The 19,233-nt window shown below is 55.3% G+C and overlaps 1 protein-coding gene across 2 annotated transcripts in view; it reads right to left on the bottom strand.

Annotated features, from left to right (window-relative positions):
- Nucleotides 1–19,233, bottom strand: part of JPH3 (junctophilin 3) — a 97,772-nt gene that overhangs the window by 49,194 nt on the left and 29,345 nt on the right. Inside the window, exons 2-3 of one of the 2 annotated variants that reach the window (XM_030819831.1) lie at nt 6,030–6,807; nt 1,818–1,845 (exon numbers count right to left, since the gene is read on the bottom strand). In XM_030819831.1, coding sequence (XP_030675691.1) covers nt 1,833–1,845; nt 6,030–6,807 — 791 coding nt within the window. In that variant the 3' untranslated portion in view covers nt 1,818–1,832. Of the gene's footprint in view, nt 1–1,817; nt 1,846–6,029; nt 6,808–19,233 lie in introns of those variants that run through there. The other variant, XM_030819822.1, reaches the window with a different exon arrangement.

Below are 19,233 nucleotides of genomic sequence, written 5' to 3'. Positions count from 1 at the left end.
CTTCAAGTTAACATCTCCAGCTGTGCTAGCCCCTAACAAGAGAGCCAGCCTGTCCTTAAAATCCAGCCATTAGCTTCTTCCCAGCAGGCAAGTCCTAGATGGAATCTTCTTCCAAGACAAACCTGTTCCATCAACACTGAAAATCTGTTGAGTGTAGCCACCTTCATCAACAATCTTAGCTAGATATTCTGGGTAACCTGCTCCCTCACCTTGCACTTTATGTTCTGGAAGAGGCTTCTTTCCTTAAACCTGATGAACCATCCTCTGCCCGTTTCCAGCTCTTCTGCAGCTTCCTCACCTCTCTCAGCCTTCACAGTATTAAAGAGAGTTGAGCCTTGCCCTGGATCAGGCTTGTGGTTAGTTTGATCTTCTCTTCAGACCCTAAAATTTTCTCCATTATCGGCAATAAGATTGTTTCACTTCCTTATCCTTCATGTATTCACTGGAGTAGCACTTTTAATTTTCTTCAATAACTTTTCCTTTACATTCAAAACTAGGCCACCTGGTGCATGAGGCCTGTCTTGGCTTTTCACACACATTCCTCTCTACGCTTAATCATTTCCAGCTTTTGATTTAAAGTGAGAGATGTGAGACTCTTCTTTCACATGAACGCTTAGAGACCATCGCAGCGCTATTAACTGGCCTAATTTTAATACTGTTGTGTCTCAGGGAACAGGGAGACCAGAGGAGAGAGAGGGATGGGGGAGCGGCTGGTTGGAGGATTGGTCAGAACACAGAGCATTTATTAAGTTCACTATCTTACATGGGTGCGATGTGTGACATTCCCAAATAACCACACTACTAACCTCAAAGACCACTGATCACAAATAACCATGAACAGATATAATCAGAAAAAGCTTGAAATACCGTGAGAATTACCAAAATGTGACACAGAGACATGAAGTGAGCACGTGCTGCTGGGAAAATGGCACCAATAGGCTTGCTCCACGCACGGGTGCCACAAACCTCCAATCTGTAAAAACACAGCATCTGCAAAGCATAATGAAGCGAAACCCCCTGAATCAAGGTGGGCATGGCCCCCAGAACAATCCCTTCTCCTCCTCTTAGCTTGGGTTTCTGCTTTGCAAAACCCCTTGGCATCTCTTCACAGCAACGTTTGCACGAGACGCAGCAGAGAGGGGTTCCCAGCAGAAACGATGCCATCAGATCCTGGCTGAGCTCTTGCAGGCTTTGCGGGGCTGCAGGAGGCATAGCTTTCACATGGGCCACCCCGTGTCTCCCTCTCCCGCAGCAGAGGCAGCCAATGGGTCACACTTGAGATGTCTCCTGGGCCATGAACCTTCACCATGGGGTTCTGAGCAGGTCCCAGGGGTCAAAGTGGGGAGGGGGACGGGAAGGAGAAACGGGCTACAGTCTGCCCCATCGCCCCCAGCTCGGCTTCCACCAGAGCTTTCTGCTTTTATTTGGTTTCCACGGCAGGTGGGGATGAGAGGGCTGTGAGAGTTGCTGTGGCAGAGGGGCTCGGCTGTTGAAAATGAAGCCATGTCACACTGCGGGACTTTCCTCTCTAGGGTGGGTGACACATTTTCATTCCGATTCCCAACCCAGGGCCTCTAGTGAGCAGCAGATCAAGGACAGCGATTGAGTTTCATCTTCTAGAGCAACCCAGGCTTCGAGGACTGTGATGAATTCCTATGTCCGCCCGGGGACAGCCAGGGGTTCAGGCAATGCTGTGCCAAGGTGCCCTGTGTGTGCCCCCCTGGCAGGAGATGCGTCATGAAAACGTCTTGAGTGTGTGAAGGCAGGGGGGGCCAATGCCTTGTGGTCCACTGCTAGGCGACACGGCAGGATGGGGCCATCTCAGACTTTCACTAGTGGGAGTTCCTACTGGGGTGAGGCTGACCCCACAGGAGAACGGCACAGGAGACTGCAGCCCCTTCTCACCTGACCTCAGCTCCGTGGGGCCACCGGCTCCCAACCCTCTCTGCAGCAGAAGGTCTCACCCAGACAGGACCTCCTGGAACCACCTGCTTCACCCCTCCCTCGTCTCTACCACCACACCCTTGCTGGGCTGGACTCTGCGTCTGACCGTGTTGCAGTTGCATGTGTGATGCCTCATCTCCCCGTGGGGCCGAGGCCTCCCGGCGGCAGCACCCACACCAGACAGGAGAGAGCCGGGGGCACTCAGGCCAGCAGCATCTGCGTCCTGGGGACCAGGTCAGAATGCAGGTGCTGGGGCCACCCCAAGACATGATGAGACAAGGTCTGGGGCATGGGGCCTGACCACCATTTTTACAAGCCCTCCAGGCACCTGGAAAGCCTCGAAGGCGCATCCCAGACAATGATGTCACATGGCTGGGGAGGGCATCGTGTGCCTTAGAACCCACGATAACTCCACCCTGGGCTGAATCCCAGCTCCCACCCTCCCAGCCAAGGGCCGGGGCCAGTCCCCTTAGCAGCACAGGACCTCAGTCTCTCCGAGCTCCACACCTCCCGCCCCGTTTTCCAGGAAAACCCACGTCCCTTCACAGCAGAGCTGCTCTCCGGGGAAGGGCCTGGCACTCCGCGGAGGACACAGCAAACCGTTTCTCACTTCGCATGGCGTGACAAGCCCTGCCAGCCGGGGCGGGCGAGGACAGTGCCAGCTGCCCTACAGCTCCCTCGCATCTCTCGACTGTGACAGTGGCAGGAGCCCGCCCGGGGCCAGTCACTCCTCAGTCCACGTGGCGCGGCCGGTCTCACGCTCCAGTGGAGGGTTGGCCCTGGGGCTGTGGGCGCCTGAGCCAGCCATTCATCAGCTTCACTGTCGAGGGCGCCGGACTCTGTTCCCTCCTTTTTTTCTCTTTTTTTCCAAATTCTAAGTCCATTGAGAAAGTACAGCTCCAGGCCCTGCAGCCCAGAATGCAGGCTCATCCTCCATCCTCTGATGACCAAAAACACTGTGTAGCCTCCCGCCTCCGAGGGTCACACCGGTGAGCTCACAAACACACCTGCCTCCTATGCCTGTCACAGCAGGGCTGGAGGAGGATCACACCAATGGAGACGGTGCAACCACACGCCCGGCCCCACGCCGAGGCCACTACAGGGAGCAGGGAGCCCAGCCCCCCTTCAGTGGGGAACCCAGCCCAGAGAGGGGAGGCGACTGGCCTGGGGCGCTCAGACATGACAGCCCAGGCTGGACGCGGGTCTACGGGTCTCAGAGGCAAGGGTGAGAAGCCGGTTCCTAGTGCCCATTTGAGGCCTGACACCTCCTCTCTTGGACACTTTAAGTTCCAGTGACCTGGAGACCACCCAGGCCACATCCCCCTCCACCTGGGTGCACTTGTGCAGCCACACACCCTGGCTCCATGGGTGCGCAAGGATGTGCAAGCTGTGCACAGCGGTGTGGAGGCCGTGAGTGGCGTGCAGAGCCGTGTGTGTGGACAGCAGGACACGGCGGGTGAGCCAGTCCCTTTCTCACAAAGAAGCTACACTCCAAGACCCCAGCTGTGCATATACGGAAGCAGGAACCACCTCCCTCCCCACGACGCCTGCTCGGGCAAAGGGACGGAGTCAGCTCGGACTCTACCAGTGCAGAAGGCAAGCCCCAACCCGCCAGGGAGCACGGGCTGCTGGGTCTTGAAGGCTGTCGGGGGGTTGGAGGGAGTGGGCTCCATCAGTTTCACAGCTGCACCAGCCTGCAAACCCATCCCTTCCCTCTCACTCCCTCCACCCGTCTGTCTGCCCTTCTGTCCATTAAGTAAAATGCCTCCCCAGGAGACACACGGGCGCTGGCCATGCCAAGGCTGGCTGGCCAGTGTCCCAAGGGCTGGGGACTCAGTAGGAGCCGTGCCCACCCCACCCTGCCCCGGCTCCTTTGCATGGGGCTCAGGTCTCGCCCTCCCGGCCCAGCCCCTGGGCTTTCATCCCAACATGACGCCCACTTATACGTAGGCATCTCCCCCAACAATGCTCCCACAGAGCTCCTGGGCCCCCCAAAACCCCAGGAAGAGGTTGGATGCCCCAGGAAGGGAGCTGTTACCACGTAAACTTCACAGGCCTTCAGAGATTAGAAGCTGAGGTCCAGAGAGGCTGACAACCTGCCTTGGGGCATCTCCTCACCTGTGCTGCCCCCAGCCCTGTCCATGCCACCTTGGCTCCTTAATGGGAACCCGCTTCTCTTAATGTCTAGGGGAATTCGTCTGAAAACTGTCCCAGGTCCCATGTCCCCCCAGTCCTACAGACATCCACCCAGTGCCAAGGCTATGAAATAAGTTCAGTCCTGCAGGGCACTGTCCGCCAAGTCCTCGAGCTGCTGAGAACTCATGAACCTATGAACCCATGAATCAATCTGCAGGTCACACAGGAGCTGCCACGAGCTTCCTCAATTCCGTGACGCTGCTGTCCCCCAGGCCCCAAAACTGCTTCTTGTCCACCAGGGTAAAAAAGCAACTATACAAAATAGAAAGGGTCGAAAAACAAAACACAGAGGAAAGAAATTCACCAAAATGCCAAGAAGAGTGCTCGGCCGATTCATCAGACCAGAGCTAATGCTGCTTTCTCCCTTCTCAGTGTTATTTATTTTCCTGTGGAACGAGTATTACATTTATGATGGAAAAAATAACTACTGATTCTAATTTGTTCTTAAAACCCCAAGTGGGCAGTCACACGTGGGTTCCTGTTTATTTCCCTGCCTGAACATTTCTGAGGGAGCAGGGAGGGGCAAACAGCGATTTTGGACCTCAGTGTCAGGTACTCATTCTATGTTTCTTTCGGCTTCTTGGAATCGATCTTGATTCCCTCTAAAACAAAAGAAGTCGCGGGCAACATATTTTGCCAACAAATCACAGCCGCCATTTTTGTGTTTCACTGTAGATCAAAGGTCACTGAAAATCAGAACCAAATGGGCTGAACTTTAATTAGTGACAGGTCGGCAAGGGCTGAGCTGCACCCAAGCTGGGAGCTTTCCTGGAGGAACTCCAGGTCTGACCCTGGTTGAGAACACAAAACCATCCAGAAAGACGCAGGGGAATGTCCCCCGGGAAGCATCCTGCCTGGACAGCCCATGGCCTCCCACGCAGCTCCCAGATCCCCGCCCCAAGACTCTCCGGGCTACCCCAGGGGCCCTCGTCTGGCCCAGCAAAGCAAATGCCCGTGGAAAGCAAAGGCTCTGGGTTTTCTGAAATGCCTTCCCAAGTCTTGACAAAGCCCTTTAGTAACCTCAGTTACTTTATTACCCAAATGTCCACCTGTGGGGCCCGTGGCTTTCCACAGGGGAACTTCCTCCAACCTGCAGCAGGTGGCTCTGCCGGCCACAGCCTGGTTGGGACCAGCCCCTGGCTCACACGCTCACCTCCACAGGAGCCAGACACTGGGCGCCTTCCTCCAGCCCTGAAGGCCCCACCCTGCACCCACCCCTAAAGGTACCCACAAGCCACGTCGATCCCACCTACAGTCACCTCTAGATCCACTCCTTAGGGCCTAGAGGCCCCACTGGACGCCAAATTCAGTAAGTCATGCAGCTGATTCAGAACAGCAGCTGCCCCCAAAGCACCAGGCCTGCATGAGCCCCGTGCCAGGCACTCGCAATTGGCCTCTCAACTGCTACCATCTCCCAGGGTCCCGCAAGAATCTACACCGTAGGTCTGGGTAGCTGAGGCAGCTCCTAGCCGCCTCCCACAGCCCTGCAGTGCTAGACCTGCCACCCCCACCTCGTGGTGTCACCCCTCCTAGCCAGCACAGCAGCACTCTGATGCATTGTACCAATGGAACAGACCACCTTCTTTATCCATCAATATTTTACACTAAACATCAGCATATAGAACAAACAGACACTGCTCGGTTTAAGGAGGCTGTAGGTCTCTACGCCCCCACAAATCAACCATTCCTCTGCACCAATCCTGCCCACAGTCACGTCTGAGAACCTCCAGGGAACCCTAGGGTTCCATGGGGCATAGTTTGAGAAACACCAGTGTAGGCCTCAAACTGGACCTGGCCCAAGGCCTTGAGTGACAGCAGGACTGAACAGACCAGGCTCACAAACACCTTCTGGGCACCAACAAGTGCCCCTGGCCCCCTTGCCCTCCTACCTGGAGGCCGCGATCTCAGCCTTCTGCTTGGCGATGGTGGCGGCCCGCTCAGCGGCCTCAACGGCGCGGTCCACCTTCTCGCGGATCTTGCTGGCCCGCAGGGGGATGAGGTTCTTGCGCTTGCCGCTGACGAGGATGTTCTGCTTGTACTTGCCCTCCTCCTTGGTGCCATCTGGGAAGGTCATGCAGCCGTAGCCGTGGCGCCGGTTGCTGGCCCACTCACCCTCGTACTTGAGCCCGTCCGAGCGCTGGCTCACGCCGAAGCCGGAGCGTTTGTCGTTCTTCCACTCGCCCACGTAGGTCTCGGTGGTGGTGGCGTCGATGTCGTCCTCGATCACCGCCAGCTCGGCCTCGGCCTCGCCCAGGCTGATGGTGGAGTGGATGTCGCTGGCCGTGGAGCTGACGGTGCTCATGCCCGCCTCGCTGCGGAAGGAGCTCTGCTTGCTGCGCTGGCTGGCCAGGCTGCTCTTGGACTCCGACTTGCGCAGCTTCAGCCCGCTCAGCAGCGAGCGCCGAAACAGCCCCTTCTTCTTGCTCTTGAGGATCTCGGAGTCACTGTGGGCCACGAGCACGAAGCCCCCACGGGACACGGCTGGGCTGCCGGCCACCGCCGGAGAGGCGTCGGGATGCAGCGCCGTGCCGTTGGTGTGCTCGCTGCGCAGGGAGTTGATGGACGTCCTCAGGGGCGAGCGGATGACTGCAGCCATGCCATACGGGACGCTCTGCCGCACGCCATAGCCCTGGCGCATGCCACCGACCCACTGGCCCTGGTAGGTCCCTGGGGAGAAAACGAGAAAGAGGTGAGTGCCTAGCGACAGAGGAGGGGCGACAGCCTGGCCACGGACAGGGTGGAAGCAGCCACCGTCCTGTCTGAGCTTCCTGTTGTTTTGTGTTTTTTGAGACGGGTTCTTGCTGTGTTGCCCAGGCTGCAGTGCAGTGAGACCATCACAGCTCGCTACAGCCAGGAACCGCTGGGCTCAGGCGATCCTCCTGCCTCAGCCTCCTGAGCAGCTGGGACTACAGGCGTGCACCACCATGCTCCACTACTTTTCAAATTATTTGTAGAGATGGCAGTCTCATTATGTTGGCCAGGCTGGTTTCTAACTCATGGGCGATCCTGCCTCACCCTCCAAAAAGTGCTGTGATTACAGGCATGAGCCACGCCACTCTTGGTGTGCTATCTTGATGAAACCTGGTGAGGTTTGTGTGGAGGCAGACAGACCACGGTGCCTTCTTACAACTTCTATCGCCAGTGGCTGTTTTTGAAGACACTTCCATCCTGCTTCTCGTGGCTAGATCTTGTTCTGTCTCGGAAACCGGGGAGGGAGAAGGGAGGCATCAGAGTCTGTAGTGCAGAGTGTGGACCACAGAACCCAGAGTGAACACGGAGCCCCCGCCACAGGCACAAGGAAACGTGTCCTGGGTCAGGAGGCCAATGAGTGGCAGCTACAGGGACACAGGTGTGGGCTACACGCTAAGCCTTGAATGGGCTGCTCTGGGAGGCAGTGAGCTCCCCATTGCTGGAGGTATCCAAGAAGCGTGTGGAAGACCACACAGTGCACACACCATGGAAGAGATTCAAAGGCATGGGGAAGAGGCAGTGGCCCATGACCTTCAGACATAAAATCAGCAGACCTGATATCCCCAAAAGAAGGGAGGGTGGGGACTGGAGCAGCTGCCTGTGCACCTGCATTCTCAGCAGCACTGTTCCCATGGCTGGAAAGGTAAAGGCAACCCACAAGTCCATCGCCTGGTAAATGGACAGACGCCATGTGGTCCGTCCATACGATGGATCACTCAGCCTTGAAAAGGTAGAACATTCTCACACAGGCTGCAACGTGGATGAACGCCAAAGACATTACACAGAGTGAACTGAGCCGGGCACAAAAGGCCACATATTGGATGACTCCATGTACACGGGGTCCTTAGAGTAGTCACTCTCAGAGATGCAAAAAGCGCGGTGGATGCAGGGGCTGGGGAGGGTTGTGGGATCAGTGCTGAACAGGGACAGAGTTTTGTAGTGGGATGATGGGAAGCTCTTGGAGGTAAACAGGGATGACAGCTACCTAACACTGTGAATGTAATTAATGCTGCTGAATTGTATACTTAAAAGTAGCTAACTAACATGGTACATTTTGTATTTCTCTTACCAAGATAAAATAAAACGGAAACCCGGTCAGCAGACCTGGGCCCACGTCTTGCTCTGTGAGCTGTGACTTCAGGCAAGTTTCTGGGCCCCGCTGGCCCTCAGTGTCCTCATCTGTAGAGTGGAACCAGGACTCCTCATGCCACAGGTCACCGTGAGGACGAATGGGCCTCAGCACGGGGCCCAACGCGGCAAACCTCAAGCCTCATTTGTCATTCGAGCTTCTCATTGCAGCTGGGCACTAACGGAGTGGATGTGCCACCCTGGAAAGGGCTTTTGCGGGGAGAACAGAAGGTCCGTCCACCACTCTTCCAACTCACGGTGGCACAGGCTGCTGACCAGAGGCCTGGAGGCCGAGACTTACTGATATATAGGTTTTATTCGTCCCACCACTGTTTTCATAAAACATTGGAATTACCTGCCAACATCTCAAAACCAAGAGATTTCACATAAAAATTCAGCTCTCTTGTGTCTCCTGAAAAATGAGGACCTGGCCACTCCGACCTCTCTTTTCAGAGGACAAGATGGACGGGAGCTGGCAGTAGCTGCTCCTGTTCTGCCAGTCACTTTTTAAACGGAGAGGCTGCAGCGGGTGGCAGGTGCCGCCATCTCTTGGAGCGAAGCAGCCCTCCACTCTCCGCTGCCCCTCCCCCTTCCCTAGCCAGCCCCCCTCCACTCAAATGCCCCACACAAGAGGGCAGGATAAAACTAAGTCCACATTTAGTCCTGTGGCCCCAAGTCACCTGTCCCTCCCCAGGGTATCCCCACACCCCGCCACCTTCACCCACCACCCCACAAAGGGTCCTGATCCTCCCAGGCTTTTCTTTCCAAGGCTCTGTTCACACACACTCCTCTCTCACATTACCACCCTCCAGTCGAATCCCATGGGCTCCAAACCAGCCCCACCCCTCCTCCCCAGCACCTCCAAGCACCCCAGAGCCCCCATGCCCAGCACCCGCGGCATCCTGACTCAGGACAGCGGCTGGGGTCTTAGATGTTCCAGAATGCATCTTGCAGCTCAACCACATCACAAGCCCCCAGAGGGACTTGCGTTGCAGGCCCCTCATGCCCCACGTGGCATGTGGCCCAGCCAGGGCAGAGAAGGGGCGTGCAAAGACCACCTATCAGGCTGCAGCCCCGGACAGAGCCCCTGAGGCTGCCTCACTCCAAAAGATGGTGGCACCTGCCACATACCGCAGTCTCTCCATTGAAAAAGTAATCGGCAACGCAGCCTCTGAGGGCAGCTTCTCCAGGAGCAGAGCCTGAGCTGGGGATCCTGTGAACGTGATTTGTTTGGGGCAGGAGAAGGGGGATACCAGGAGGAAGCATGTGGCAGCAGAGGACGGGGCCGAATGCGGTGGTCTCAGCGAGAGGTCAGCTTCAGCCTCATCCCACTTTCAGGTAAGAGGGTCGGATGTTTGTGCTCCCACACTGGTCAGTCATTCTGTACCCCCAAAGCTGCTTGGGGAGGCAGCTAACCTGGAGGCAAGTCCACTGCCATCAACCTCCGACTCCAGGGATGGGGCTCCTGCCCTCCCACCCACTAGGCCACGGCACCTTCTCCTGCAGGACACCGAGAGCCGGGCAAGCAGGGATGTAAGTGGACCTGATCCCCCCCGGGACCGCACAGCACCGCTGCACACCTTTCCAGAACGTCAGCCTCAGCCTCAGCCTCTTCCCCAGATGTCCCAGCGCTTGGGGCAGCTGTGCTGGGCACGGGGAGGAGGCAGACGGGGCAGCTGACTCGGAACCACCTGGCACCCCAATGCGAGCCACACTGCAGGGAAACCCTGTGGCTTGCTCTACGCCCGAACGCCCTTCTAGGCTGGGGTTTGTGAGGGGGAAACTGGAACTAGGCTAGGTGGGTCTCAGGGGGTGGCCCTTTACCAAGGCCAGACCCGCCCAGACAGTGGCCTTCCCACGGTCAGTCCAAGCTGGACACAGGCTGCCATCGCAGGGACCCTCACCCCAAGATTGCACCCTCAGCGACTGACCCTTCCTTGTGAGGGCTGTGGACAGGGTTGTCAGATAAAACACAGGACGCCTGGTAACATCTGAATTTCAGATGAACAACACAGAGTTCTTAAGGGGACACACTGCATGGGACACACTTATATTTAAGAAGCGTTTGTTGGCTGGGTGGGGTGGCTCATCCTCGTAATCCCAGCACTTTCAGAGGCCGAGGCAAGTGGATCACCTGAGGTCAGGAGTTAGAGACCAGGCTGGCCAACATAGTGAAATCCTGTCTCTACTAAAAACACAAAAGAACTAGCTAGGCATGGTGATGGGTGCCTGTAATCCCAGGTACTCAGGAAGCTGAGGCAGGAAGATTGCTTGAACCTGGGAGGTGGAGGTTACAGTGAGCCAAGATCATGCCACTGCACTCCAGCCTGGGTGACAGAACAAGACTCTGTCTCTAAACAAATAAATAAATAAAAATAAAAAGCATATGTTGATTACCTGGCACGAACATGTAACTGGACGGCCTTTTTTTTTTTTTTCTTTTTTGAGATGGAGTCTTGCTGTGTCGCCAGGCTGGAGTGCAGTGGCACGATCTCAGCTCACTGCAACCTTTGCATCCCAGGTTCAAGCGATTCTCCCGCCTCAGCCTCCTGAGTAGCTGGGACTACAGGCACGCGCCACCACACCCAGCTAATTTTTTTGTGTTTTTAGTAGAGACAGGGTTTCACCATGTTGGCCAGGATGGTCTCAATCTCTGGACCTCACGATCCACCCACCTCAACCTCCCAAAGTGCTAGTTAAATTGGGCCACCCCTTAGCTGGAAGTCCAAGATGGTGGGCTGCCCCCGCAAAGCGGAGGATGACCCTGGAAAGCCGAGAGGCTCACCCACTCCCCGAGACCCTTCCTCCATCAAGGGATGCTCCAGCTTACAGATACAGATGGGAACAAGAGCTGAAAAGTGAAGTCATTGTGGATAAAATGACGTGGTCCCCCCATGCAGTGGAATATTCCTCAGCCTTAAAAAGGAAGGAAAGCCGGGCACCTGCTGCTTCCTGGATGGGCCTCGAGGCCCTCATGCAGAGTGGAATAAGCCAGGCTCAAAGGGACAAATCCTGTGGGATTCCACTCTCATGGGGTCCCTGGAGTCATCAGATTCATAGACACAGAAAGTAGAACGGAGGGTGCCAGGGGCCGGGAGGGAGGACGGGCAGTGAGCATTTAGTGGGACAGAGTTTCAGTTTGGGAAGATGAGAAAGTTCTAGAGATGGAAAAGTTCTGGTGACGGTTGAACAGTGTGAATGTGCTTAATGCCACAGAACGGCACACGTGAAGATGACTGAGATGGGACATTGTAGGTTATGTGTATTTTTCCCTCAACATTTAAAGTGAAGGTGCCCAGTTTGCCCACCAGGAGCTTCATGCAGGGTCTGGTGGGGCCATGAGGTGCGGAAGGCTCCGGGGTCAGGAAGGGGCTGGGCGGCCTTAGACAGACTCGAGTTCGAATCCCAACTCAACACTTTCTCAATCTACAACCTTGGGAATGTCTGGGTTAACCTCTCTCTGACTCAGTCTCCTCATCTGTAATGAGGGGAGGGTGGCTGTGCAGATCACAGGGTAACTGCCTTAAGGTGCTGGAAAGTTGCTAATGCTCGATTGATGGTAACTATTATGATCATTGCAAAACCCCTGCACCTCTCTTCCCAGGTGAGGCAACTGAGGCTGGAGAGGGGCTGTGGCCGCCCTAGGAACACACAGCCAGGAAGTGGAAGGGGCAGGGTTAGAACCCAGGGCTGTCACCTGAGGCAGAGTCTGGATCCAGGTTCACCTGTCCTCCCCAGGAGCCAAGGCTACCCCCCGTCCTGGGCCCACCACAAAGGCACCAGGCTGGGGGCGACACTTCACATCCTGAGAGATTTGTAGGCAGACCTCTGCTTCTTCTCTTGGATAGAGGGGTGATGCCGGGCTGGGGTCAGGAAGGGGTACTGGGGCACCTTTGCTGTGTCCTGTCCCTGAACTCACAGCACTCTGTGGCTGGATGTTGTCATTCCCATTCTACAGGAGCGGAATCAGAGAAGCCGCTCTACAGACGTGGAGACCAGAGGCCACCACTGGCTCATTCTCAGCAGGTGAGCAGAGCAGGGACCCCAGGTCCCGGTACTCCTCACTCTCCTCACTCCCCAAGCCCTGCCATGAACCAAGCCTGCCCACCTCAGCCCCGCCCTGTCCCCTCCTACGTAGCCCTTGTCCTCGCAGGGGAGCCAGGAGCCCTCATGTTCACTGTTCCGGCACGATTCTTGAGCCCGCCCCTTCAAGTGCTCTGTGCAGTTGTGGTCTGTGGATCATGGTGGTCGCTCCTGTGTCTCCCCAGTAGCCTCTGGAGTTCCGGCCATGAACACCACCCCTACCCTGTGCCCCACGGGCCAGGCACTTAGGTGTCCAGTGAACATGTCTGTTTACCAGCAAAGGGCTGGAGCAAACACAAAACACAGCTGAGACGGGAGAATCATTTGAGCCCAAGAGTTCAAAGCCAGCCTGGGCAACACAGTGAGATGCCATCTCATTAAAAATTTTGAAAAATTTTAAAAGGAGGCCGGGTGTGGTGGCTCACACCTGTAATCTCAGCACTTTGGCAGGCTGGGCAGGTAGATCAACTGAGCTCAGGAGTTCGAGACCAGCCTGGCCAACATGGTGAAACCTCATCTCTACTAAAAATACAAAAATTAGCAGGGCGTGGTGGCAGGCGCCTGTAATCCCAGCTACTGGGGAGGCTCAGGCAGGAGAATCGCTTGAACCCGGGAGGCCGAGGCTGCAGTGAGCCAGGATTGTACCACTGCACTCCAGTCTGGGCAACAAGAGTGAAACTCCATCTCAAAAAAAAATTTTTTTTAAAAAAAACACAAAGCAGCACTGCTCTGACGACACGGAACCCCAGCAGCCCCCGCACAGGGTGCTGGTCACACCCCCGACTGGAGCTCAGCATGGGAACGACACCGGGGAGGCCGGCGCCTGGAGTCCTTGAGCAAGAAGCCGACCCCAGGTGCGCAGGGAATCTGCCTTCCCTCGACATTCACCCAGGGCACCACGAGGTGGAGTGGCCTTCAAGCATAGACTCCGGTGGTGGCTGTTATCCCACGGTTGTCCCCAAGAAAGTCCCAGATATGGAAAGGAGAGCAGAAGGGCCTGGGAGTCACTGGGGTCTCACCCAACTTTGTCCTTTACAACTTCAGACTCCATGTCGGCGCAGCACGTGACTGGGCCCCATGACTCTGGGGGTCAGAGACATGCACACAGGACACACTTCGGGCCCAACGCGGGCGCAAAACGAGAAGAGACCCCGTACCACGAGCCTTCATTTAAAACACACACACACACACACACACACACACACACACACACACACTTCCATATCATGAACAGGTAAATCCAGAGACGGACGGTGGCCGGGGAGGAGCGGCCATGGCTGCTCACAGGGCTGGGGTTTTGGGTGATGAAAGTACCCTGGAACTTGATGGAGGCGATGACCATAACACTGTGGATGTACGAGTGCCACTGAATTGCACACTGTAAAATGAGGAATTTTATACTATGCCAATAAAACAATGTAGTGAAGGTAGCAGAGCAGGGGGTGGAAGCACAGCAAAATACAAATACAGATGTAAGACTTCCAACTCCTAAGATAAAAGAATGAGTGGTCAAATCCTAGCAGCTTTGAGAACACACTCACGGACCCAGGATCTCGGAGCAAACTCCTGTGGCCAACAGGGCCTTCTAGAGGCCTCACCCCCATCATGCTGGAACCCGGCCAGCAGTGCTGGGGAGCGTGTGGACCTGAAACTAGACAGCCGCGTCCAGGCCCCACGGCGCTGCACATACTATGGCCGGGGAAGGTCCGTCACATCTCAGACCTGAGTTAGTTTCCCTACCTGTGAGATAGGGTGATAATCGCACCCACGTCTAGGTTTAAGCGACGCATGAGCCGATGCAGCTCTGGCCATGCCTCCCGGCACAGTGTAATGAGGGTCGCCGGAGTCGACTGCATGGTGTTGGATTTTTGCCCCTGGAGGGAACACAGCTCTGATTTTATAACTGATATCAATAAGAAAGGGGGTTTGGCCGCACGGAAGCACAGGGCCTTCAGTTCTGTCGTGACTGCGTGCGTAGCCCGACCTCATCACCCCACAGCAGAGGGCACCAAAGCGCCGGGAACAGGCAGTGACGGACAGGGCTTCCCCAGATGGGAGCTCTGCGGGCTGGGCCTCCACGATCGCTGCAGTTGCTCCTCTCCCTCCCTCCATTGCTCAATAAAGTGACATGCACTGTGATGGAGCTATTGAGCGCACACGCCTGCACCATCAGCTCGGCCACCCCCAGCCCTTTGCATTTATGCTTGATTAAGTAAACAAAAAGTCTGGGCTCAGTTCCTTGGCTGTGCCAGCAACACCCTAGTGCTTGACGGCCAACTGTGGCTGAGGGCAACTGATCTGAACGGCGCAGATGCAGGATGCCCCCCACCCCACCCCAGGGCACGTGGTGGAGGCCTCTCCCAAGGTCAAGATCCAAAGCACTGGGGCAAATCCAAGGCGCTGATTCCCAAAGCCTGTTCCATCGAACCTAACTGGTCATCTGCAGAACAGGCGGCTTGTGTGCATAAAGACAGGACCAAGGGCCGGGGGGGGGACAAAGCTGCCCCGCAAGCTGCCCATCCCTGTGGGCCGCCGCGAGGGTCTGTCTCGGTCAGCACGGCCCCCAGAGCTAGATAACGTCCTGTCTGCTCCAGTTGCCCTGGCCCTGGGGCCCCAGAAGACACCCCAGAAGCAGGTGGGTTGGCGGGGTGCCCTGCTTCCTTCCAGACCCTCTCAGGAGGATGTGGCTGCAAGGGATCTCAGTGCTGCCCCTGCACAGAGGAGCCCCTGGCTCTGCTGCAGCCACCTCACCCACCAATGGCCCAAACACTGCGAGAGGAAGTCGGAAGATGTGGGTGGACCCCAGGTGAGAACAAAGCCCCTAAACCTTGCTCGTGAAACGCCGACTAGAACCAGACTCACAGAGAATAAATGAGATGAGGCCGTCAGCAGGTGTCACTCGAGCCACAGCTGCATCCCCGCAGGGCTGTACCCCTCCCTTCCTGTTCTGCCAGGCTGGCACGGCCTGAGAAGCTGCATTCCTAATGCTCAGGGGACTCCGCTCGGAGATCCACTGGGACAGTCATTCAGCGCCTGGCCTGCGTGGTCAGCAGCATTGTCTGGGTCCGAAAGCCAGAGCCCTGGGCCAGCACAGCCCCGCAGCCGGCCTTGCGGGTAAGTATGGCCGGCAGGCTCTTGCTGTTGCCTGTCTCTCGCCAGGGCCTGCACATCTCACACACTTGTTTCTTTTCCTCCTCTGAAGCCCCACCCGTCAGGTGACATTCTTCCCAAAACATTAGTTTCAGAGCCCAGGGTCCCAGCTGGGGAGAGCGCAGCCCCCACCATGTGCTCCACCTCCTTAGGGCCATGGACAGGCTCCCACTACTGTCCGGGAGTCCAGCGAGGAGGGAAAAGGGGAAACATTTCCGGGGCTCCGTGCAGGCGGAGGTCACCTTTCATCCACACACTGCCCCAGGAGCTCGGGACTCTTACTGTGTCCACTTAACAAAGAAGGAAACTGAGGCAGAGACAGGTAAAATAACCCCAGTGTCCCCCAGCTAGAGCGGGACTGAAACCTACGCTGAGCTGATTGCGAAGCCCACACAGAGCGTCTCTCAGCCAGTCCCATGCCGTGCCTGCCCACTCGGGGCTGAGGCCCGACCCCAAAGCCCATCCTCTCCCACCAGGCGGGTCACGGCCTCTGTTCTGGACTGGACCACTGACTCACTCTGGCCGGCCCATTTCCCATGGGTGGGCATGGACCAGAGCCCCCCTCCCATCACAGCTTACCAAATCCCAATTAGATCCACCAACCACACCAGCCTGGGCCTGGGGCAGGGGAGCCCAAGGAGGTGGTGGTTCTGCCGCTGGGAGGAGACGAAGCCTGCAGGGACCCCTTCCCACCCGGAGGCAGGGACGCAGAGAAGCCAACTCGCAGAGAAAGGAAGAGACAGGCACCACTGGGGAGGTGGCCAGGCCTCCACACTCAGAGGGGACTGAGAAGTGGCTCCTGTGGGCTTCCCATGGCCTCCCCATTCCTGGCTCTGACACCCCTCAGGCTGGCCCATATCAACCAGTACCCATCTTCCACTTGAGCTGCTTTGGCTGGGTTTCTGTCCCCTGTACCCGCTCTCTGCCCAGGATGCCCCGGAACAGACCCGTCTTTGGGGTCTTCACCTGTTGTGCCCCCTCTGGGACCCTCACAGCAACCAGGCCCCGGCACAGGTCCAACATGACAGTTAGAGCCCTGTGCTGGCCAACAGACGGCATTCACAAAGCTCCAGGGCTTTCTCCATGGGTAGCCCCCAAGCCCCGTGCCTGTCCCTCCTGCCTCTCTGCACCTGCTTCATCCCCGGCTGCACGGAGCCCCATCCACGGCACGGCTGTTTCACAAGCGCATAAATTACAAGCTAATCCTATGCCGCAAGGCATTCGGGTCACTCCTCCGTTTTCATAGCTAATCTTTACATGATGTTAAACTTTATCTTTGGGATAAATTCCTAGAATGAAATTGCTTGGTGGAAAGGAAGGGTTTGGGGTTATGGTTTTTCAGAAATTACCCTCAGAAAAGACTATAAGAGAGACCACGTCGTCTACATCGTTACTACCAACACCAGGTATTTTATTTTTCGAGATGGAGTCTCATTCTGTCGCCCAGACTGGAGTGCAGTGTGTGATCTTGGCTCCCTGCAACCTCTGCCTCCCAGGTTCAAGCGATTCTCTGGCCTCAGACTCCCGAGTAGCTGGGACTACAGGCGCCCGCCACCACACCCAGCTAATCTTTGTATTTTTAGTAGAGACAAGGTTTCACCGTGTTAGCCAGGCTGGTCTCAAACCGCCCTCAGGTACTGAGCCTGCCTTGGCCTCCCAAAGCGCTGGAATTACAGGTGTGAGCCACCGTGCCCCGCCCATCAGTTAATTTTTTTTGTTGTTGTTAATCTTAGTGGAGCTCTGAATAGTTATATCTGCTGGAATTCGCTATGGGCTTAATTGTGTTTCTCCAAAATGCAAATGCTGAAGTCCTCCCCCCCACCCCCCACCCGGCACCCTCTGACACCTTAGAATGTCACTTTGTTTGGAGATAGATAAGGTCTTTAAAGAGGTGGCAGAGTTAAAAATGAAGGCACTGCGGGTCCTCATCCAACAGGCCTGGTGTCTTTCTATGAAGGGACTCAGAGGCATACAGAGGGACAAGCCCATAAAGACAAAGAAGAACCAACTCTCCTGGCACCTTGACCTTGACCCTGACCTTCCAGCCTTGCATCTGCAAGGAAATAAACTGCAGTTTAAGCCATGCTGTCTGTATTTTGTGATGGCAGCCTGAGGACACAGAATTCTCAGTCTGTAGCGAGGTGATTAACCATATAAATAATGCAGTAAAAGGACAGGAGAAGTGTGGCAGCTCACACCTATAATCCCAGCCCTTTGGGAGGCTGAGGCGGAAGGACTGCTTGAGCCCCAGAGTTCCAGACCAGCCTGGGCAACACAGCAAGTCCCTGCCTCTACCAAAAATTTTTTTTTTCTTTTTTGTTTTTTTTTTCTTTTTGAGACAGAGTCCCGCTCTGTTGCCCAGGCAGGAGCGCAGTGGCACGATCTTAGCTCACTGCAACTTCCACCTCCCAGGTTCAAGCAATTCTGCTGCTTCAGCCTTCTGAGTAGCTGGGATTACAAGTGCACACTTCCATGCCCAGCTAATTTTTGTGTTTTTAATAGAGACGAAGTTTCACCATGTTGGCTAGCCTGGTGTCGAATTCCTGACGTCAAGTGATCCACCTGCCTTGGCCTCCCAAAGTGCTGGGATTACAGGCGTGAGTCACTGCGCCCAACCAAAATTTTGTTAAAATTAGTATGTTTAGTGGCGCACACCTGTAGTCCAGCTGCTTCAGCCCAGGAGGTTGAAGCTGCAGTGATCGCACCACTGCACTCCAGCCTGGGTGACAGAGCAAGACTCCATCTCTTAAAACAAAGTTAGGACAAACCAAGAAAAAGGACAAAAAGCCAGATTGCTGAGAAATATAAATAATGAATGAAAGGAAGAGAGTTTTCTCTCCTTCTGCAGAACCCAGGAAGAAAACTTTCTAGGCAAACAATCAGACAAGCCCACCCCAGGGGCACCAGGCAGAGGAGGGTGGGGGGAGGACTGCCAGGGAAGGGCTCTTTTTTTTCGTTTTTTCGCCAGTGCTTCAGCAGGCACTGGGAAAGCGCTCATTCTGAACCAAGAGACCCTGCCTGCTACTCCACCCAAACAGCGAGAATTACTTCATCCAGGAGAGAGGTGGAGAATTCCTCTGAAAAAACAGACTGTAGCCAGAAGCGAAGGCTGCCACACACACGTTTCCACTCAGCCTTTTCGTACCTCACTTTAATACATGAACAGTCAACGGTCCTCAGACATAAGGAGAAGCCTTGGCAGGGAAGAAAAGACCAAAACGTACAAATAAGTGGAAAAAAAAAAAAGAGGCGGAATCGAAAAATGCAGCAGGTGGGAGAAGACATCAAGGGACCAGAATTTAAATCCTCAGAGATATAATACAAAATGAGAATAAAATGCAATTACAAAGGAAAGACCAGGGATAAAGAGCTTCTGGAAATTAAAAATATAACAGCTAAAATAAATATTTTGGTAAATGAGCTGGAAGATAAAAATCAAGAAAATCTTTCAGAAACTAGAACAAAAAAAGAGGTAGGCAAAATAGTAAGAAAATTAAAGGATTCATCCAGAACACCCGAACTCTAAACATCAGGAGTTCTAGAAAGCAGGGGAGGAAAATGAGCAAAGATTTAAACAGAAAAGTCTCCTGGAATGGAAGCATGTGAGCGTCCAGACCGGAGGGCTCACAGATACCCCACAATAAGGGGAGAGACACCCAACCAAGACACAGTGGCATGAAATTCAGAACTCAAACGACAAAGACCCTAAATGCTTCCAGAGAAAACCAAAAACAGATCACAAATGAAGGACCAAGAATCAGA

This window comes from Nomascus leucogenys, chromosome 2, assembly GCF_006542625.1.
Source record: "Nomascus leucogenys isolate Asia chromosome 2, Asia_NLE_v1, whole genome shotgun sequence".
NCBI lineage: Eukaryota > Metazoa > Chordata > Mammalia > Primates > Hylobatidae > Nomascus > Nomascus leucogenys.
The sequence above is the reverse complement of the archived record's forward strand: the minus strand, read 5'-3'. Positions and strand labels throughout refer to the sequence as shown.